The sequence below is a fragment of the Ictalurus furcatus genome, chromosome 4, assembly GCF_023375685.1.
Source record: "Ictalurus furcatus strain D&B chromosome 4, Billie_1.0, whole genome shotgun sequence".
Classification (NCBI taxonomy): domain Eukaryota; kingdom Metazoa; phylum Chordata; class Actinopteri; order Siluriformes; family Ictaluridae; genus Ictalurus; species Ictalurus furcatus.
In genome coordinates, this window is record NC_071258.1 from 4475217 (window position 1) to 4499331 (window position 24115).

General features: G+C 39.1%; 1 protein-coding gene across 1 annotated transcript in view; it reads right to left on the reverse strand.

The window, feature by feature from the left end:
* hcn4 (hyperpolarization activated cyclic nucleotide-gated potassium channel 4) overlaps positions 1-24115 on the reverse strand; it is a 96723-nt gene that overhangs the window by 56578 nt on the left and 16030 nt on the right. Inside the window, exon 2 of the mRNA XM_053622596.1 lies at positions 9375-9798. Coding sequence (XP_053478571.1) covers positions 9375-9798 — 424 coding nt within the window. The remainder of the gene's footprint in view (positions 1-9374; positions 9799-24115) is intronic.

Here is a 24115-nt window from a genome sequence, read left to right on the forward strand (position 1 = left end):
TCTTCACAGTGCGTTGAGACGATATAGACACACGTCCAATTCCAGGTTGATTCATAACATTTCCAGTTGACTGGAACTTCTTAATTATTGCCCTGATGGTGGAAATGGGCATTTTCAATGCTTGTGCTATTTTCTTATAGCCACTTCCATTTTGTGAAGCTCAACAACCTTTTGCTGCACATCACAGCTATATTCCTTGGTCTTACCCATTGTTAGGAATGACTAAGGGAATTTGGCCTATATGTTAGCTATGTATTTGAAGCAATTTCCTTGGTGATTGGTATATTTAAAACAAGTCTTGATCCTCATAACCATTATGATTACCGGCTTAAAACGTATTATTTAACAACTAATATTAATTACTATATAGGTATAGTAACAAATAAGGGTGTGGGTCTGAGTTTAAGGTGTTTAAAAACAGAAATACATAGCCTTCACTATCTGTCAAAAATCTGGACACACACACACACACACACACACACACTCATAAATGTTTTTTTTTGTTTAATTCATTTTTAGTATTTTCTATTATTTCAGAATAGTAATAAAGACATTTTGTGACGCAACAAAGAAAAGTGTTAAATAAATCAAAACTATTTTACATTTTGAACTCATTACAGTATACCTCATCATTCTGCACTCTCTTGGCATCTTCTCAACCACTTTATAAGGAGCATCACACAGGGGGCTTTGTTAAAGTTCCCAAATAGGCCAAGCTCCTCATTGCTTCCCCTAAGTTCTAAATGAAAACTACTTATTTGTAAAAACTATGTCATCAAAAAAATGACATTTCAAAACATCCAAAAATATATTTTAAATCTAATGTGTCCAAACTTTTGATTGGCATCGTACTGTTTTTACCGGATCTGGATCCCCGGAATCCCCAGAACACTGGACGTGAGGTAGGAATGCACACTGGATGGGACACCAGTCCACTGCAGGACATGCATGAATACATTCACGCTCATATACACATCCTATTGCAATTTAGCGTAACCAATCCACCTACCAGTTTTTTGGACTGTGGGTGAAAACTGCAGCACCCAGAGGAAACCCACACAAACACAGAAAGGACATGCAAGGGTCCACACATACAATAACCTCATGCTTGAACCAGGGTTACTTAATTCAATCGTGTATTTAGGATTTTGGAAGTCCCCATGGTACTGGCTGTTAGGTACGGATTAACCCAGGCTCTGAGGTAAGCTAAACGATATTGGCTATTTAAAAAGGGGGAGCAATTTCAGTAGAAATTACTTTAAGCATATTACAATTAAATGGAAGATTTGCACATAATTGATACATGTATGTTTAAGGTTAGCTAACTAGCAGAGTAAACTAATACTTACTAACGCTGTAATGTATAAACAAAGTAGCTGGCAACATAAACCTCAACTTAGTCAATGTCTTATTTTTTCAATATTAAGTATTTTAGTAGATCTGCTTGCATACACAGCTTGTTCTGGCAGGCTTTCACCTTTTGACAAGAAAGAAACTGTATGAGATTGTGATGCCTTCTAGGCATGTTCTGCTCTTAAAATAATGTTATATGTCTAATATTGTTGACTCAATTGCTCAGCCCTACAAGGGGCCAGCTGTTAAACTTCACTAGAAGAATTGAATGTTGATGAAGCTTAGGGGGTTGGTCAAAATCAACTAATCAATGGTATTCAATTAAATCCATTAAATCAATAATAAATCAATCAATTAAAGTAGAATATTTTTTACAATGCACAATGAGGGTTTCGAATTTTTCAGTCAACAGACTAAAATTATTCACCAAAACGAAGGTATCTTAAATTATTGCTTTAATTATAAAGACACCAGAGCACTGCTGAATTCTCAATTCTGATTGGTCTGAAGGTGTTGAATGATTTTCTATAAGAGCTGCTCTGACATGAGTTCTCACTGCAAGGCAAATCACAGGTTTATATTAATGTGAACATTCTTTATAGTAACAACTTAGACAGGGACTATGGTTACTCATTCATCATGTATTATATCGTTATATCTACATACTTAGATTTTTCTCGCATGTTTTGTAAGACTGGTACATGAACTACACCTGTCACTAGGTTCAACCTGGTATTGCTCTTGAAATGAATTTTATTCTGCCTCAAAATGCGATTTGCTCTTCTTTTAACATTTGTACTTATTCATTCTTGCCATCCATTGAGGACAAACCAAAAGCAACCCCCACATCAGCTATACTAGATACTAGATACTGTATATTATGACATTATTGTAGTCTATTAATTAATGGCTGTATATTATCTGAGATACAGTATTTACGACGGCAAAATTATACGTCCAAATAATAATCATAACCTTTTAGCACTAGCTCTACTGGCACTGAAGCCCCGTTTGATGCCACTAGTTTAACTTTTCAAGCCAATTCCTGTAGAACTTTATGTGCTGTAAGCAATGCTCTACTTATTATGCATAATCCATCAGTCTCAGTTTTTTGGAGCGATGTTTTCGGTACAACAAAAGGTCATAGTTATTTATTTAACTGATGAATAAGCCTAGCTGTGGTCGATATTAAAGGGCCGTGTGCTGCATCCACACATCCATAAGAAATATGTCAGACAGTTGTGAGGGGAAGATGAGTCCTGAGCCAGCCTGCAAACTAACTCATTTTGTAAATGTTAACTTTTACACATCCTTAATGAAGGCGAATGAAAAGACTGTCATAAAACGAGACTTTGCAATCAGGAAAGCATACATATACATAAATACATACGCAGGGTTTGAATGTAAATATGCAAAAATGTGCACATTTTACATGTTACTGTTGAATTTAATTATGATTCTGTATCTGTATTTCTTTTATGCATGCTTTTTAACCATTTAGAGTTACATGTAATGTTATGGAACATCCATGAAACACGTTAGTTCCTGAATGAGACAAAAAGAGCAGCTTGCCATGTTACCGAGACACCAGGAGCCGAAAAGTCCTCCGTCTTGGAGACTTTCCTATGGCGCAAAACGTACGGACACGGACGGCAAAGAACTGACGCTGGAGGCTAAATAAACATCTCCTGACAGAAAGATTCACTGAGTATAGTTCTGTTTATTATTAGTCTTAGATTGTGTGGAGCAAGCACCATAAAAGTTCCTCTAAAAGTATTATTATTATTATTATTACTATTAATAATAATAATAATAATAATAATAATATTAAAACAGAGCAAAATGTCAATAAGAATGGGCATGTCAGGTGGGAATGTTTTATATCATTGAGAAAAAGAGATACAATATTTGGACTGGTGTTTGTTTGTTTTTTAAACTACTTTTAATGCATTAACATAAATTATTTTCTCATTTTGTTACTTTTGATGAAGGAACATCCGTGAAATCTAACACATTAAACACCTGACTTCTGTCAATTGAATTCCCTTGTCTTCTTCATTGTCCCAAGGGTGTACAAAGTAATGCACTGCATAGCTCAACTTATACCTGTAGCCTACAAATTAATATGCTTAAGCAGTATCAGTCCACTATAATGTCATTAAAAATAATATACTGTAATTTAGGTGCCGTTTGGGCTGAAACAGATGGACGAGGTGGATGAAAGGGGGTGTTTTGGTTGTAACGTGTAAGGAAACGCTACAATTAACTCCTGCAATGGGTTACATATTCTTCATGTAAGTCTTGCGAGATGGCTTACTGAACATATTAATTTCAGTCACATTTGCTTTGTGAAGGACTCGTCACTGTAACTGTCAAGTCTCTTTGTATAGTCCATAATACGCTATTCATTCTTTTATTCATCCTTCTGTTATCTCAAACTGGCCAGAGTCTCACAAAGGTGCCAGGTCAGTGGGTAAAAAATGAAACCCAAAAAAAAAAAAAAAAAAAAAAAACCTCATCAGTGGAATTTCTTCTATACTCAAGACTACGTGATCATATTAAGAATTGGCCAGCCACTCCACTGAAGTGTGTGAGTTTAGGCACGTCGGATAAGTCGCTCAAAAATGAGCACACATCCACTGGAGCAGCATAAGCCATAAAATCTGAACGTTCCCACATGACAATATTAATAGAGATGGACTCTCTGCCTCCACATAATAAACAAATACAGATGGTCCAACCTGCAAAGCTCCCTACACCAAGATCAAACTGCCTTGCATAATTGTCTGTCATGTTCCCGCCCACTTACGTCATCTTTGTTAAATCTTCCCGGCTGATTTGGGATTTGCTTGCGGTCCTAAAGAGGGGGTTTAAGCGCCGTCGTTAAAACAGTGTTGGCCTAAAGGGGATGCTTCAGCATTTTAAACACCTCCTTCATTAATGCGTTCAAATCATGCCCCTGGACACTTGACTCTAAGAGCTCAGCTTGCTCTGATAGCCATCATGGGGCGAACGATGACGTCACGAGCGTCTGGTGCAGTGGTCGTTCTCGGAGGTCAGTCATTAGTGCTTGGATTCGAATTTGATTTAATCACATGCTGACTAATTTGATTCCACTCCATGCTTTGTCTATGGAGGAGGACATCCGGGCAGCGTCTTTATTTTTAGCCGTGGTGAAATATGACAGCTACAGTGAACCAGCTGTCAGAGTGAAGGGGCAACGGAGACGTCGTGGCAGCCCTTCTCAGTGTGACGGTTACTGTGTAGCGCTTAGGAACGTTTTATCTCTGTCACTCTTATCCCTGTCACGTTGCTGCCCACCATCTTCCAGGCCTAGCTGCTAGCAAGACCGGTAAAGTCATTCCTTGTTTGGTGTCTAGAGCATCTGGAGCAGATTGCTTGGTGAGTGAGATGAGGTCATGATTGACGCTGTCGATTATCAATAAAAATGCAACAGAAAAACTCACGTCACGAAGCAGAAATGATGTTTGTTTATCTCCATGGACACCAAACTTTGATTGAATTTAGTCCCATTTCCAAATCGATGTATTCAGCTTTCATTCATCTTTTAAACAATGTATATTAAGACCTCGAAGAAGGCTGATATTTTGATGCTCAGCCTCACCTTCATTAGCCAACATCAGACTTCATAGCTCTTTACACATTAAGGGTTGCATGACTATTCATTTGTAGTACTTGATCTAGGGCTTGGCGATACATATCTTAGGACAATAGAAGAATATCTACTGATAGATATTTTCCTATATCTTCTAATTCACCAGTGACGCAAAAGCCACTTTTCGACATCCGAATTGACGTCGGAGCTAGGAGCTACTAGCGTTATGCTGTAACAAAAAGAATCATGGAGGAGCATGACACCGAGCGAAACTCCCCTCAGCACTCCGACACAGAACAGCCATCAGCTCGACTACAATGAGGATGAGGAACTTGTACTTAAAAACGGAGGTACTTCTGTCGTTTGGACGTGGTTTGGGTATAAATCATCCTCTAACCAGAAAACGGTCATTTATAAGGTATGCCACAAGACCAGTCATGAATGCATGTAGTTATTTTGTATGAATAATTATTTTCATCAATTTTAAAGAAAGCTTAATATATCGTGATTATATATCATTTCAAGATCCATACTGAGATATAAGATTTTGTCCATATCGCCATATGGTAATTCAGGTCATTCTTTTCCATAAAGCAATAATGTCATTTTAGGCTTTTTTAGTTCAAATCCTGATAACAAAATAGCAAAGGATACATCAAAGAGCAATCCAGTTAACAGCCATACACAGGCTACAAATGACATTTCCAGCTTCAATGCTCAATTAGACTACAATGTTAACAATGAAAGTAAATAAATCAGTCCATCCGTTCATTTTCTGTACCGCGTATCCTACACAGGGTTGCGGGGAGCCTGGAGACTATCCCAGGGAACTCGGGACACAAGGCAGAGGACACCCTGGATGTGGGACCAGCCCATCTCAGGGCACAATCACACACTACGGACAATTTTAGAAAATTTAGGACAATTATGCCGATCAGCCTACAATGCATGTCTTTGTACTCAGGGAGGAAACCGAAGTTCCCAGAGGAAAACCCTGAAGCACAGGAAGAACATGCAAACTCCACGCACACAGGGCGGAGGAGGGAATCAAACCTCCAACCCCGGAGATGCGAGACAAACGTGCTAACCACTAAGCCACTACGCCCCCTAAAAAACAGTCCTATAAAATGTGACTCAAAATAAAATCGTTGACGCTGGAACTGAGAGCACGCAGCATGGAAGCTTGTGTCCATCAAACTGAGCCCTCCTTACAGCTCAATGACTAGCCTTTTTTGGATAGAGCAATGTCTACAGCACTGTCTGGGAGGTTTTTCCAGGCTGATAATAACCCAGGTGTTAAACCATCATGTCTAGCATCTCTGAGCTGAAGATTGATCACATCCTCTCAACGCTGACTAGTAACTAGTGAGTGCAACCCCTATTATTATTATTATTATTATTATTATTATTATTATTATTATTACACCATGTGCAAATAGTGATCTAAATATCTACCTGCCACACTGTCACAAAGCTATCAAAGCTAACAGAGGAGAAAGTAAGAGTGGGGGTTGGGTATATGATTCTGGTTTTTGGGCATTTTCTCCAGTAGCTCAAATGACACAATAAAGGAATCCCACCATGCAACAGTAAAATAAACAAGAAGAATACGCGTGTCATGTTGGGCCACATCACGCCAGCCCATTGTTGATTATTTTCCTATAACATTCTATCATACTTTTGCATTAATTGTCAGGCTCTTTAGATGGTTGAAGAACTAAACTCTGTATTAAATATTCTTTTTTAAAGAGATTTTTAGAGGCCTCTCTCTCTTCTAGCTTCAGCTCTCAAATGTAAAATGTAAGCTCACTGGTGCTTTCATTGGTGAAATCAAGCATTTAAAAAAAAACATTTGCTAACAAGCAACAAAATGTTCATTAGCTTGCATCCCGCTCCCTATCGAACTACTCTTCATCCGTAGCATCGCTCCGCATGATCGATCATACACTTGTGACATATGATGCGAAATAAAACTCGGAATGTCTTTCAAAACGATTTCCCCTTATTAGTGATACGTAATGCGGCGTTTTAATGAGAACTGATTCTGACTAGAACATGGTAATGGGACATGACGTCTCAAAGCAGAGTGTGTCCTGACTAAATGAAGCCCCAGCTGGGAAGTGAGGTTTCACTTCGCACTCTGCACCTCTGAGACTCTGCTCAAGGATTCACCTCGAGATGTGGGAACATTTCTAATTATTGCTTTAATTATACTCCCACAGTCCCCGCAGGAGGAAAGGCAGAATTATGGGCTAATATTAGCATGCATGCGAATTTTGTTTTGTTTATTTATCTTCCTAAACTGATATACGAGCTGCATATATTTGTGTAAAAGTATTACTCTGTATAACAGTCCTGCCTCTTTTGTTAAACGAGGGATGTCATTAAGAGGGTGCAGTGTTCACTATAATAAATATAGAGCTCTGAATTGTCATCCTGCTGCTTTATTAAGGAAACCAAATACCATGGCAAATATCATTCCATTAGGAGTTGAACTGAGCATTTTACAGCACTGACTTTGTGTGAGAGATGTAGAGGAGAAAGAGCAAGGGAGGTAATAACCCCATTTCAGGACCTTTTAGACTCTGCTCCACTCACTGAAGTGTACTTTGTTCTGAGGGACAATTGGATCACAGCCAAAGGCCAACTGTAATCCTCACTTTAATCTATTTTAGACCTTACTTCCTGTTTTCATTCATCTTCAGTAAGCACTTTATCCTGGTCAGGGTCGTGGCGGATCCGGAGCATATCCCAGGAACACTGGGCATGAGCCGGGAATACACTCTGGATGGACAGGGCACCTGGCGCACACACACACACACACACATTCACACACTCATTCACACACTCATTCACACCTAGGGACAGTTTAGAGTAGCTAATCCACCTACTCTGAAACCAGAGAATCCAGAGGAAAACCACACCGACACAGGGAGAACAATAACTCAAGATCAGGATCGAACTGGGGGAAAAGTAGGCTTGGAAATCTGTTTTGTCCTCCTCTCTATTTAATATCATGCCTCGTTAACCTGTCTGGTAAGATCTACTGCAGCAATGCACCAACCACCTAAAACAAGTTCTAACTCTAGACATTAGAGATTATGCCATAGTGTATTATACAGAATATAGATCAAATACAGTCCCCTCCAAAAGTACTGGAATGGCAAGGCCAGTTATTTAAAAAAAAATTTTTTATTAGATATTTGGGTTTGAGATCAAAAGATGAATATGAGAAGCTTTTATTTCCTGCTATTTCTATGTAGATGTGTTAAACGACATAGAACATAACACATTTTGTATCAGACCACCCAATCTCTAGGTGAGCAAAACTATCTGAACATGACTGACAGGTGTTACTTGCTACCCAGGTGTGTCCTGTTAGATTGAGAGTTTAAACAACATCTACTCTGGGTTTTAGCCTTCCGTTTTACCTGCGAAGGCTGCATTTGTTGTTACAAAAAGGATAAACCGACATGAAGATCAAAGAGCTGTCTATGGGAGGAAAGCAAGCCATTTTGAAGCTGAGAAAAGAGGGAGAATCAATCAAAACATTGGGCATAGCCAGTGCAACAAATTGGAATGTCCTGAAAAAGAAAGAAACCACTGGTGTACTGAGCGACAGACACCGAATGGGTCGGCCAAGGAAAACAACAACAGCTGATGAGAGAAACATTGTGATTTATTGCAGGCAAGGGATAAGCAACCAAATATTACGTATTACTTCGAGACTTATCAGCTCCTATACTTTTGCCCACCTACAAATTGAGTGGTCTGATACAAAAGGTTCTATGTTTTGTGTTGTTTAACGCATCTAGATGTACAGTAAACACCAGGAAATAAAATCTCATATCTGTCTTTTGACCTCAAACTCAAATGTCTTTGGTGTACAGCACAGACAAATCGCAAGGCCTTGCCGTTCCAGTAGTTTTGGAAGGGATTGTATTAAAAGAGTACCCTAAAGTAACATGGAAGTAACAAATAAAGAAGATTCTCTTTAAATAAATATTTACAAACAATAAAATGGGTTATTTGACTTTGTATCAGATACAGTACTTTAAATAAATTTAGAGGCTTCACAGTAACGGGGGTGAATAATTATGCAATCACAACTTTTACGTTATTATTATTTGTAAGTAATTTTGCAATCTGTATAGATATTTGTCCACATTGCCTGCAAAAATTTCCGGCTGATTTCTCAAGTACATTTCAGTTCCAGGTTGTAACGCTACAAAACGTGAAACTTTCAAGGGGGATGAATACTTATGGAAGAGTTTTTATTTTGTTTTGTCCCTATGTTATTTCTAATATTCTGAAATTTAGACGTACATTTAGTTGAATATCTTCCTAAGGCTGAAGCTTCATCCTTTACTTTTTACGGCACTTTTAAGTAGTTAAAATTTCGTACCTCTTCCCATTGATGAATGTAGCGTATGAGTCTGGACAGCCTCAGCAAACGTAACAGACTGAGTATCTTTGTGAAACGGACAATCCTGAGAGCGCGTGCCGTCTTGTAGAAATCCGAATCGATCCGTGTCTCTACAATAAGGAAGATGTAGTCCACTGGGATAGAGGAGATGAAGTCCACCACGAACCATGAGCGCAGATACTTAATCTTTATCTGCTGTGGGTCCAGTATAATCTCCGTGTTGTCCTCCTTGACGATGCCCGTGCGAAAGTTGAGCACCAGGTCCATGAGGAAGAAGGTGTCAGAGACGACGTTGAAGACGATCCAAGGAGGAGTGTGCTCGTCCTTGAAGAAGGTGATGCCCACGGGGATGATGATCAAGTTTCCCACCATCAGCAACAACATAGTGAGATCCCAGTAGAACCTGACCAGGACAGAGGACATGACAGCAGAGGATGGCGCACCCATAGGACAGAAAGAGAAGAACAGCGAAAGAAAGAAGTTAAACAGTGAATACAGAAAAAGTTTAGAGTCACCTTGTCTTATTTTGGGTTGTTAAAAGTTGTTCATTTTTAGTCCATTACAGAAGAACACAAGGAAAGGTTTTAGTAACAAGGTAACATATATTTTCCACTGGATACGTTTTGTTGTGCGTAACCATTAAAGGTTAACGGAAAAGTGTAATATTTCAAGGAAAATAATATTGATTCATGCAAATTACCAAACACGAAAAGCTTTAATGAGACAATACTTTGATATTTATACTTTTGAGAACCTTGAAGCTTATGCACAATTCACAAACTGATGACAGAACAGTTATTAGAAGGAAGGTACTGTAGATTAGCTGTGTAAAGCATGCTTAGCTAGCTAGCTAGCTAGCTGTAAAATAAACGTAACTAGCTAGCTGAATTTTCGTCAGACTTTCAATCGATCCATAACCACACAACTATATATTAAGATTAATTTCAACGGAAAGCACTAAAGCTTTCGAGTTTGCAGTTATTCCTCCGTTATTCCGCCATTCTGTCCTTGCACAAATCATCTGAGCTAATTAGATTTGTAACTCTCAAAGATCACACAAGTAATTTCCTAGGTATGAGCTTCTCTGGGAAAGCTTTCATCAACTTCTCAGGCTCGGTAAATATAATTAACTGTGCAATTGTCAACAGCGACAGAGAAAGAGTGAGAAAAGGATGCAGTTAAACAGGCTTGCTAATGGATTAGCCTTAAGTACATTTCCAACTCATTATAATGAAATTGACAACACCACACTCTCAGAGATTTCAAGATACTGCAGAAAGTAATGGTTGTGCACATTATTTCCGGAGCCCAAGCCATTTAGTGTTTCCACAGAGATATTTTCCTCTGAATGGGTAAAGTGCAAAGTTAACTGATTATGTCTGTTTTGGCCTTTTAAAAAAAACAACAAAAAAAAAACAAACAAAAAAAAAGATACATGACTCTTACCCAACATAATCTCGAACCTGTCAGTTATTGAAGATGAATGAATAAATGAATGAATGAATTAAAAATATGATCTAGATTTTGGAAGAAAAAAAAAGACAAAAAAAAGGTCACAGTTCTTCAGTAAACGGTTCTTCAGTTGGTCCGTCTAGGAGAACTCTTAAAGGTTCTACATGCAAAATTACAACAGAGGGTTTACATTTCAGAAAAGGTTTCAAGTAGAATCTCTATGAGAAGGCAGAACTGTTGACCGTCAAAAGAATTTAAGATTATAGATAGTTAGTAGCAAGAAACTTGCTAGGTAATGTTAGCTGGAAAACAATTTATTTCCAAGGTTTACCGCTACCTTCAGGGGGAAAATATATTACCTCCAGCTAGGGCTGGGCGATATTGCAAAATAAATAAATAAAATAAAATAAAATAAAATAAAAATTACAATTTAGATTTTTTTTTTTATATAATGCAATTGACAAATTACACAATTTATTTAGGATGAACTTTGTAAAATTGTGCAAAATAGTAACAGCAGCACTATAGCAAAAAGTGCAAACAATGGTTCTTTTAAATAAAAGATATATTTAAAATAAATCATTTGCATTTTTAGCTATAGATGGTGCTGATACTATTTTTCACAACTTAGTGAGCCCTTCTTTCTCAAACAGAGTAAATGGGGACCATGTCTTTTGGGGAACATGAGAACTTGGGGTAATCTTCTCAACTCTAAGTTCCTTCCACATTTCGGGAGTGATGACACCGTGCACCACAACATACATAAACAAAGTAGATCATCTTACCTTTAAATGTGTTATTCTGTACTGGATATACAAGTATTAGCTTTAAATTAACCAACAGACAGTTAGTTTTGATTGTTAAATCTAAAACACTGACTACATAGTTCACTGTTTGAGGAGGAAAATATACATCACTCATCACAGTTAGCTGGCTAAATTTTTGCTAACAAAAAAAAACAAACAAACTTGGGGGCATCAACTTCTGACTTTTCAAGCCTGTACCAATTCCATATCTCTGAAATGATATTTCCACCTGTCTTTGCTACGAGCTAAGTCCTTGGCGAAGTGCTGCATGTCTCTATCTTGGTGTTTTGTTTTTTAAATTTTTAATCTAAGTACACAGTGTTTGGGAACAGCACAGGCTGTAGGAGGCGTTTATCAAGCTAAGAAGGCTTTGTTTTTCCTTTGTATTGGTTTATGAATTTATAATTGAAATATGATTGAAATATCTTACAATTTAAATATGTATATCTAAACATTCTCAACAATCTCAATTAGAATATTTGGAAAATCGGGTTTAAACATTCATTCAAAATGTTAATCGTGAAAATCACCCAGCACTACCTCCAGCATTTACCGAAAGAAAAGTAAGAGGCCAAAACGTACCACTCCTCAAGAGGACAAACACATTAAACTGTCCAGCTTTTGTAATCTCTGTTCTCGACTGACCCCAACTGACACCAGAGCTTAAAAGTACATGCCAGGTGCTAGTCTCATTAGCTACCATGTCCAAAAAGCTTAGAAAATGCAGGGCTGATGGGCAGGATGTCGAGGGGAAAAAGCCACTTCTAAAAGAACTTAACAAAAGAAAATGGCTGTAGTGAGTGAAGAAGTACAGACAGAAAAGAACTGGAAAAGTGTTTTGGTGTCAAATTGGAGAAGCTATGTAAGACACCAAAGCAAGCAGAGTTTTCTTACACTTAGACTTTAAAAAAAAAAAAAGGAAATTCTTGCATCCTAATGGTTCTTTGGTGTGTCTCTCTGGGGGACCTTGTAAAAAAATTTTGTCAAAACATTTTTACAAAACTAAAATCATGAACTATCCAAGGAACACTTAAGGAACCCTTTATTAAGAGTATACTGTTATGCCCAGTGGAGGTTTTGTCATTATGTTGCTCATCACCATCAAGTGCAAGGAATCCTGAACAACAATGGCTACCAATCCATTCTGCAACCATATACCACTGCTTGCAGACAGACCGTGTTCGACTGGGGCCACTTTACATTCCAACAAGCCAACACAAGGCCGTGAAAGGTACTTGGTGAGAAGTGATGCAGACATGTCTGGAATAGAAATGGCTTCCTCATCACTCAACCTTAAAGTCATCGAGCTGTTCTAGGAGTAATCAAAGTGAAAGATTGGAAAGAGGTGTCTAACCACAGGTCCTGAGTTTGACAAGGCATACGGCGCTTGGAGATCAAGGCCAGAGGTTAAGTTAAATTTGTTCAGTTATTTGCTTATCAAATGTATCATAACTAGTTCCCTTGATGACCCCAGGGTGATGTCATGTCATGTTCAAGTTTGCAATTGGCAGATCACATTTGTTCTAAGTTATTCCTTTGTTGACTACAAATAGTTTGTGATAACATGTGGTCGAGTTTGGGATTGGCTGACGAAATTTAAAGTGCATGCTCTTCTTTTGTTGACCCACATGAACAAGATAGTACTTTGGTTTTCAAATGTAACAAGCTCTTGCTTTGTTCATTCAGACACATTGTAGTCATACCATAGAATCAATCTTGTAAGTGGCTGATCAAATTGAGCATAAGGACTTCTCTTGTGGGGGGGCACGGTGGTTTAGTGGTAAGCATGCTTGCCTCGCACCTCCGGGGTTAATCCTGCTTCCGGCCTGTGTGGGCGGAGCTTGCATGCTCTCCCCATGCTCCTGGGGGCTTGCCCATGGTACTCCGGTTTCCTCCCCCATTCCAAAGACATGCGTTGTAGGCTGATTGGCATTTCCAAACTGTCATTAGTGTATGAATGTCTGAGTGCTTGTGCCCTGCGATGGGTTGGCACCCTGTCCAGGGGGTCACCTGCCTTGTGCCTCAAGTTCCCTGGGATAGGCTCCAGGCTCCCGCGTGACCCTGTGTAGGATACGCAGTACGAAAAATGGATGGATGGACTTGCCTTGTTGCCCCAACGACGCTCTTTAAATTTAAGCTTAGCTCTTACCAGCTCTAGCTCTTGTTGACTCAGGGAGGCTCTAGTGCTATTATATGCTCAAGTTGGTGTTTGCCTGATGAAATACGGTGACACCCTTGCCATTGTTGACCCCTGGATGCCATGGTGATGTCATACAATCAACTTGGCAATCGGATGATCAAATCTATTGTAAGCTCTTCCCTTTTTGACCCAGGGACACCATGGTGATGTCATACAGTTAACTTTGTTCATAGCTGATCGAATATATGTGCTAGGCTGTGAAGACCCTTCGCATGGTGAAATTCTGACATTTTCTACCATATATAGTTCTGAAAGCATTCCCGAAATGAAATAAGTTACAAAATACATTACATGCCCAAAAGCTTATAGACACCTGACCATCACACCTGTATGTGGACCTTCCACTAAACTGTTGCCACAATGTTAGAAGCACACAATTGTATAGAATAAATTGGTATGCCGTAGCATTACAGTTTCCCCTTGGCCACATTCCAAAATCTAGTGGAAAGCCTTCCCAGAAGAGTGGAAGTTATTATAACAGCAAAAGAGGAAAGCACATATGAGAGTTATGGTGAGGTGTCCACAAACACAGCAGTTCATATCAGTGCAAACAAATAATCATCTTGGAAGTCAAAAACAACATGTCCCTTGCGACTGTGGATAAATATTGTACGAATAATATCTAGACAGCAATTCTATAATTTGGGACAGATCCTTGAGGAGTCTGGATTCCCGAAGCAGATTTCCTGGGAGGATGCAAAAACGGAGGCAGTTTTCTGCAACCTTCCGCCTACGCATACCCTCATACCTTCATCCCAATGGTTTGTGTATTTGTGTGTGCATGTGTGTGTGTGTGTTATAAATTGCCCTCTGGGGCCAGTCGGTAATTAAATCCAGATTGGCTGCATTGTGTAGTGGGGTGATATATTCTTACTGCTCTATAGATTAGAGAGAGAAGGTCAGCATTGTGAACAGGTGATTTACCGTACTAAGTTTAGAACTGCCTGTAAAAATAAGTCTTAGGAGCTGAAAACAACCAATTCCAGGCACACATTTTCCTCATGAGGACCAGCCAAATGTCCCCACAAGGTCAAACTCGGCAGATATCTTTGTGGGGACCGAGATGTAAAAACAGGCCCTAAAACACACACACACACACACACACCCACACACACGTTTGAGACTTGAATCCAAACATTCACTCCTATATTTTCAGGCAGAATTTTCATCTTTTTTGTGGACAAATCAAGCTACACTGAATAAACACTAATTACAGGGGAAATTACACACACAGCTGCCTGAGATGCTTGAGCTACGTTATGGATGGATTAGCACAGGCACACACTCTCTCTCTCACACACACACACACACACACACACATACACATATTTGAAGCACTGACAGTAATTGGAATTCTTCAAAGTAAGCAGGGTATCCACTATTACGACTGCTTGTCAGCTTGCGGTATATTTAGCACAACGTTCCTGACACCGTTCGCTCTTGTTGAGATTTAAAACCTGAGAGGACGGTAGACACTTCGGAAGATTACGCCCCTGCTCGCCGCTAATGACATTTGTTCTTCCAATCTCGATGTTCCCCCTACATTGGCCGATGTCACAAACCCTGGGAACTGAGATTACACACACAAGCAGGTCTGGTCCTGGGGAAGGGCCCTGATAAGTCGTAATGGATGTGCCGTCAGTCCGAGCCATTCCCTTCATTTCTCTGCACATCACGCTTGGCTCTCGACTGTTGCAGATGTTTGGCAGACATGTCTGTCTGGGTTAAAGGATGAGTCTGCTTCTCTCCTTTCTATCTGGAAGTCTGATAAAGAGATATCACTGGATATTTGTAGCACAGAAAGCAAAGGTAATGGCCAGTGGAAGCTCTATTGGTTAAAAATGTTTCACTTAAGGTTGCCAGATTTTTTATTTTTTTTTAATTTTGCACTGAGGCTATAATGAACCATCACAGGAAGTTTATCTCACTCAAAATCATTTAAAACTAATCTAGTTGTTTAATATAATGACATGCATACTGTCACACAATCTGACTTCGTATAATCTATAAAAAAAATCAACAATATTTTAGCAAGTAGCTGAATGCTGTAATGTTTTCTTTTTGTTTGTTTTTCTTGAATCTGATAGGTCAGAAGGGGTTGATTCATTTTCATTAAAAGCATATCTGACAGTAGGGTGCACGGTGGTTCCTGCTGCACGGCAAATCGGAGGTTTATGTGCTCGTTATAATACATTATTGTTTCTCTAGTAACAGCTCATTCACAGGGACTTGTATGGTAGACACTCCGCATAAAAGAATTTTATATAGAGTTTTTGATGGGGAGATTAATTTAGTTAATTTAGCACTGTTGGAAGGAGTCTCCAGTGTCAGCGCTTAGTACCAGTCAGAGGTAAAGCAGTTACTTTCAGTTTTCCAATACAGGAAAGGAAAGAAGATTAGTTTACGCTTTCTGGAAAAGCTGTGTTTTTTGTCATATTAAGTTCAAGAGAGGAAAAACATAAGAGAGGCTTTTAAGGGAACGACTGTTTATAGCTGCTATAACGTAAGTAATAACAGGAATTAACTTGTTTTGTGGATGTTCCACAAGATTAAATGTAAAAACAGTACAAACAAATAAAAAATATGATGTGTTGTTCTGTAATTAATCACAATCGTTTGCATTGGCAAATTACCATAGTATTAGAGGAATAAAACACTTTGGGACGTGCTGTTATTGGAAAATAATCATATTTGTGGGGGTAACAGTAACTCCGCTTCACATCAGGTGTTTTACTGGATTCCTTACATATTGGATGGCATCTCAGACCTCGGTTTACTTTTTTTGCTTAGAATAATGAATCATCTTTATGTTTAAGAATAAAACACACCACTGTTGGTGCATTTTTGGTCGACCATCAGCTCACTAATAATTTTAATTCCTTAGGTTTATATAGTGCTTTTCTAGACACCCAAAGCGCTTTACATCGTATGGGGGGAATCTACTCAACCTCCACCTGGATGATGCGACGGTAGCCATAGTGCACAAGAAGGCTCACACACACCAGCTATTAGTGGAGAGGAGAGAAGAGTGATGTAAACAATTCAGGGATGGAGATTATTAGGGGGCCATGATAGAGAAAGGCAAATGGGGGAATTTCACCAGGACACCGGGGCTATATCCCTACTCTTTACAAGAAGTGTCCTGGGATTTTTAATGACCAGAGAGAGTCAGGACCTCGTTTTAACATCTCAGCCAAAAGACAGTGCTGTTTTTAAAGTATAGTGTCACAGTCAGTATACTGGGGCATTACACACAGACCACAGGGTGAGCACCCCCTGCTGGCCTCACTAATACCACCTCCAGCAGCAACCACATTTCTACCCAGGAGGTCCCCCATCCAAGTACTGGCCAGGCTCATCCCTGCTTAGCATCAATTGCAAGCAAGGGGAGAACTGCAGGGTGATATGGCTCTGACTATTTGATTTGTCCCGTAAATATATGTCTGTATAATTCGCCAAAGTATTAATCCTCAAAATGACACAAGGAGAGGAATCCCCTGGTCGGGGTGCCATTCCTTCACAGAGCACAAACGCACACGCATTCACACACTGCAGACAATTTGGAAATGCCAATCAGCCTACAAGGCATGTCGTTGGACTGGGGGAGGAAACCGGAGTACCCGGAGGAAGCCATCGAAGCACAGGGAGAACATGCAAACTCCAAACACGCAAGTCGGAGGTGGGATTTGAACCTCCAACACCAGAGGTGCAAGGCAAGCGTGCTAACCAAAGGATTTTGTTACGTGATTAAAACTATGTTAGCTTTATAGCTGATGTCTTTGCTGATCGGCTATATTTGGGGTAAGTTAAATTATATACATTAGATACTGGGGTGGAAATAACGAACTACATGTACTCTCGTTAGAGTACCTGAGTTCATGGTTCACTCTAACAGTAGGTTGTTGTTGTTGTTGTTGTTTAAATACAATGTTTAACTTTACTACATTTTACAGAGAGAAAATAACAACGCATTTAACCTTGGAAAAACTGTAAACCAATTAAAACACTGTGTGTAAATTTGAAATAGTTACATTTTGAGACCCAATCAAAATAAAGCAGCTTCCTGACAAAAGTCTACATTTCTTGTGCCAAATGCTTAGCAGCAATATCTGATACAGTGGGGACAGATGTTTCTCAGGTGCAGTATCTTCGGTTTTAAATGCTTCAAAACAAACAGCACGATAATGATCTGCAAATGAGGTGATCCAAAACCTGTGGAGATATCGTCATTTTATAGCTCAACCTCCAACCCAAAGTACTAATAAATGTACTAGTGAGGCATTAGCTAGCTGTGTGAGCTAGACTAGCTAGCAAATCTTGTGATGTTTTAGAGTATGAAAGCTGTGTTTAAACGTAAAATGTCACTTTGAGGTTCAGTAGCAACTGCATGCTGTGTTAACTAACTAAGTGCTGCTACAGGTTAAAGGTAACACTAAGGATAATGTGTTTTTGGTAGATAGCTATGTAGCTACAGTATTAACATGTATAAATGAACATGAGCGAGCTAGCTAGCTAATGAATCTAGCGAGCGACTAGCCTAGCAAGTTAGCTAGCCAGCTAATGTTGACGTTCTTTATATACTGGTGACAACTGAAGTGGTGTTCACTTTCGGATTGTAGACGTATAAAAAACAAAATGTATTTGCAAATTAATTACTCAAGTAGTTTTTCACCAGATGACTTCGCTGCCCAGGTGTATGCTTGAAGTGTATCCTGTCTTACTTATTGTTGAATAAATGTATCTCGTGATAGAAACGGTATTTAATTAGAGGTAATTATATTATCCTTGTAACTATTATTTGTTTTGACGTTTAGCCGTATGCTCAGTGCTACTCTACAGCTCCGTGTGCCTACACGATAATGTAATAAGAAATGTGTGCCACTCTCTACAGCATTGTGCGTCACACGGGACTTTATGATAACGTTTGTCTCTTTTGTCTGTGTTTGTGTGTGTGTGTGCGTGCGTATGTGTGTGTGTGTGTGTCTATCAGGTCTGTCCTCTCCTCATCTAATATTGCTTCTTAATGGAGGTCACTTCGCCCAAAGTATGCAGCGATCCATTCTCTGTTTTATTATGCATTGGAAGCCTGACATGGAAGACCATTGTTCTATAAATACAGCAGTGTGTGTGTGTGTGTGTGTGTGTGTGTGTGTGCGTGAATTTCACAGGGTAAAGAGCACCATACAGTAGCACATGACCTCATGCTAAGTATTATATGCACTTTCCCTTTTTTTTTTCAACATCCTTTGACGCTAAAGAAGCACTGAGGTGTCTCTATTCAGAGGACAAGCAGGGGTGAAGTAATGAAGGGAGAGATTAAGAGCAGAGAGAAAAATGTAGACAGAGAGAAAGAAACGAAAAGGAAGATGATGTTGGAATTAGTGATTAAACTCTAGGGATCTGATGGATTCATTTACAGAAAAACAGCCATTCAAACGTCTATGGGTCCAGTACAAGGACCATAATAATAATAATAATAAGAAGAAGAAGAAGAAGTAGTAACGTAAAAGTAACAAGTAATGGGCCTGTAAAAGCAGAGCAAATAATAACTTGTTAAAAGCAAAAGTGGAAAAAATGATGTTTTAGCTGTAATCAGTGCTATCTGTAGCCTGACAGATGTCTACTGGTAATGTGTTCCAGATATTTGGTGCATTTTATTCAGGTTATATGTTGGAATTATGCAGTATGTTGAAATTTATCAGACTACTACATGCAAATGTACTCAGTTCAAAGAGATGATTGTTTAAAACTGTGACAATTTAATACATAGCTGGTAGAAAACACCTTGTTAGTCTGTAGTTTCCCCAGGATTACCTCAGACTGGTTCATTATTGTGCACAGTGCTTTCACACTCATGTGAGCCAAAAAAATGTGTTAAATCATGGCTGAAGCCAAAAATGATGCAACAAGATGGTAGAGAAAGTCAAGAATGGCCTTAGCTTTAACTTTAACCATGGAGTCCAATTTAAACAAAAGAACTTACACGACTACAATGAAAAAAAAAGAGCTATTTTCTCATCTGTTTTGTTAAGGTGACACCGCAAGGGATAAATTAAGACGCTATTAAGGTAATAAAAATGAAGTATATCTTTTGATTTATAACTGACGTTAGTCACAAAAGCAAATCAAAACTAGCAGACTAGAAAGTTACAGTATTTAGCGATCGCTAACAGTTGTTGGTTAGCATTAGCATGTTCACATCTTTACATTTATGGTTGATGCCACTGCTTCTTTTTTTTTTTTTTTTTTTTTTTTTTTTTTTTTTTTGCTGTTTTCTGTTTTTTATTTGGAAACTGATCGTGATTGTGAACCGTGGGATGCAGAACACCAGACCGATGATAAGCAGATGCAGTAGCTCTGGCTGCTTACTTTTGGAAATTTGGCCTGAGAATTACCAGGCTATGAATATTTAAGCTTTTCACATGCTGTGTAGTTTTATACAGCTTTTGTGAGAAATTTCATGCATGTGGTAGTACACATAGTATGACAATTTGAACATAGCCATAGTGTTTGTTGTAGTTAGCTTTGCCTATGTCCAATACATGATTTGACTTCATTTGTATTGTCCTCTGTGGTGAGAATTATGAGGGGGTATTTAGCCTTCGAAATTTTAATCCTGTTCATTAAAATCATTTTTCAACATTGAATCTAAATAAGCAAAATTCTTTACAAGATTTTGTTGTTGTTGTTGTTGTTGTCAGGTTGCATTTTGGTCTTAAATGAGTAACAGGGTTGAAAGTGGCATGGTTAAGGGTTTTATTTTTTAGCATGGAATTAGCAAAAACAAAAATTGTGGTCAACTAGCACCCATGCTAATTGAATGAGGACATTTAAGACATGCAAAAGCGTGGACGTCATACGTGATTCCCTTGTTATGGATGCATTCCTTGGAAAGAGATGTTAGTATCCAGGTAAAACCTTTTCGAGTAAACACCCTATTGTTATTCAACCTACTTATTCTTCTTCTTCTTCTTCCATTTCTTCTTCTTTCCGTTAGGTTGTCTATGGCAGCCCATAGAACCGTCTGTTAAAAAGTTGTGAAATTTGGCACACTGACTGGGAAGGGTCTAAGGAACATTCTGACTAAATTTGGGCCAAGTGCTGTGGATGTTCTAGCGCCACCATTGGGTCAAATTTGGGCCTATTTTGGAAGTACTTTTGAGTTAGTAATCTAGCTTAATCTCAATGTAGCTTAATTTCAACAGAGACACTGACATAAAATATATTAATTAAAGAAGGTGCTCGAATTATATTATTTAGTTCGGATCCCTAATCACTTGAGGAAAATAAAATGTTTGCTGCTTTGAATCTCAATAAGAACACACTGTCTTGACTCAAATATTACTGGACAAAATTTGATAACAGCAATGAAATAAAAACAGTGCTTGGCAGTGGACTTTCAGACCCTACTGCAGGTAAAAATAAAGGAGACGAAAAAAAGCAGACACACACACACACACACACAAACACACACATTCTGCTCTGCATCTGGTCATGTTCCGTCTCTGGACAGACTCTTTGACATTTCAGCGCTCCAGTGCCGAGACACAGATAGTAACGCAGAGACACACTCATGTTTGTCTGAGAGCCTTCAGAGGACATCTGTGACATGTTTTCACCTTCTGAGAGCTTCTAGCTACATGATAAGTCTCTCTCAAATACACACACACACATACACACACAAACACACACACACAAACACATACACACACACACACACACAGCCCTGGCAATCCATCAGCAATGAAACACATTCCAGCATCATGGATAGTAGTGAGGTGAGGTGGAGGTACAGATGGAGAGGGAGAGAGAGAGAGAGAGAGAGAGAGAGAGAGAGAGAGAGATATGAAATGGCCCCTAGAAAGGTCGTCTGTCATTAAGAGGTGTACAGACAGGAAGCCGCTCCCCTTCACTCTACCCTACCCTGACTGAATGAGGGCAGCATGTGTGTGTGTGTGTGTGTGTGTGTGTGTGTGTGTGTGAGTGTTTTCACTCTCTCTGTGAATATGAATGTCTAAGTGACTGATGTGATCATTTATGAATATAAATTATGAACACCCCCCCCACCCCACCCCACCCGCCCCTTTATATTATTGAATAATGCATTTTTTTGCTCTTGTCAGTTGTTTGCTTGCTGAGCCGTTGCTTGTTTGAGGAATCCTCTTCAGAAGTGCTGATGTGCCATCTGCCTGTAAATAATGCCTCATGTCACGTTAGAGACGAGACAGAAGGGAGGAAGGAAAGAAGGAAGTCGGGGAGGCGAAGCGACGAAGCAGATGCCGTGTTGGATTAGATAGGAACAGTGTAATGTGCCTGTATGAATTAGGCCTCTCAGGTGCGGCTTTTCTAACACAGTGGAACTCGTCGTGTGTTCGTGTGTGAATGGTTTGCGCTTTTACTCGATCGTGCATAACTCCATACTTTCATTTGTTATTGGGCAGAAAGAGGAATCTTCAGTTGGGTGATATAAAGATATAATAACAAGATAAATGTCAAACATCTATATATATATATATATATACATACATACATACATATATATATATATATATATATATATATATATATATATATATATATATATATATATATATATATATAGAGTACACTATGTGGCCAAATTTTGTGGACACCTGACCATCAAACCCATACTGTAGGTGGTTCTTCCCCAAACTGTTGTCACAAAGTTTGAAGCACACAATTGTATAGAAGGTTTTTGTGTACTGTAGCATCACAATTTCCCTTCACTGGAACTAAGAGGCCCAAATCTGTTCCAGCATGACAAAGCCCTGACCTCAACCCCACTGAACACCTTTGGGATGAACTGGAACACCGACTGCACCCCAGACCTCCTTACCCAACATCAGTGTCTGACCTCATTAATGAATGAACACAAATCAGCCTTGCTCTATTCTAAATCTCAAATCTAGTGGAAAGCCTTCCCAGAAGAGTGGACGTTTTTATACTCTATAACAAACGGGGAATAAATCTGAAACGAGCTGTTCAACAAGCACATATATTTCTGATGCTCAGGTGTCCATAAACTTTTCACGTCTCTTTTCAAGTGTCTCAGACGAATTGCCATTGTTTAGCGATTCTAGTTTTCAAAAACTGAACAAACTTGGCTTCTCGGTTGCAGCCAATCGCACGCCTTCATGTCAGTTATTGAGCTGAAGACAGCCTTGTTTAAGAAACGTTGACAAAACAGCACGCTTAAAGACGAATAAACAAAGACGTAGCTTATGCGTTTATTCCCCTTGCATCAGATTCAAAACAGATGTGTCCATGATTCTAGTCAAGCACCGCTACGAAACAAATCATAACAACTTCGAATTGTCTTATTTATAAGCAAGAATTAATTGTTCAACATTAAAAGGTAACTGTTGTCACCATCCAGTCATGTTAGGAGTGATTTTAGCTAGCTAGGACCTTTAAAAGTTTTAGATGAAAACCCCTTTGCTACAAAGTAACAATTAGCTGATCGGATGCTAAAAAAAAAATTCTCTTCCTTTTATAAATGCATTATTATTTATAACACTTTTGAAATGATGTGGCACATCTGTATTTGGTACATCACATATGGTACATCATTTCATCAACATCCTGCACGATTTGAGCAATATGTGTATTCTCCATCCCATCCATCATACATACTGTACAGCAAATGATGTTACTGTGGGTTAATATGTAAGTGTGTTTATGTAAAAGCATAAGATAAAGCAAGCGAGAGTCGTTCGATTAGAGAAAGCAAAAGTACCATGATCTTTCAGCATGTGAGAAGAGAGGAGAGCGAGCGTATAGAAATGTGTACGTTTGTGTATCCTCTCTTGTCTCAGTGCACGACCGTTATCTTCCGCTAGCAGGTGATGTAATCAGCAAATGGAGGGAGCACTGTGGGGGGAAAAAAAAGCGTCTCTATCCCTCTCGGCCGAGCTGATCCACCGGGTCACCGAGAGAGGGGACAGGATATGAGAGAGAAGAGAAATAAAGAGAGATATGGGATAATGTGTTATAGGGGAAGAGACGAACAGAGGGAGAGCGGTAGAGAGAGGTAAAGGGTCAGTGAGAGAGGGGTGGGAAAGTGGTACCACAAGGCAGATGGTATGAGATAGAGAAGAAAAAAAAAACGTGATGTGCGAAATTAGAAAGCAGAGCAGGTAGAAGAAGGTGAGAAAACACAGAGAGAGAGAGAGAGAGAGAGAGAGAGAGAGAGAGAGAGAGAGAATGGGTGATTCCACAACTGTGGTGTACAAATATGAACG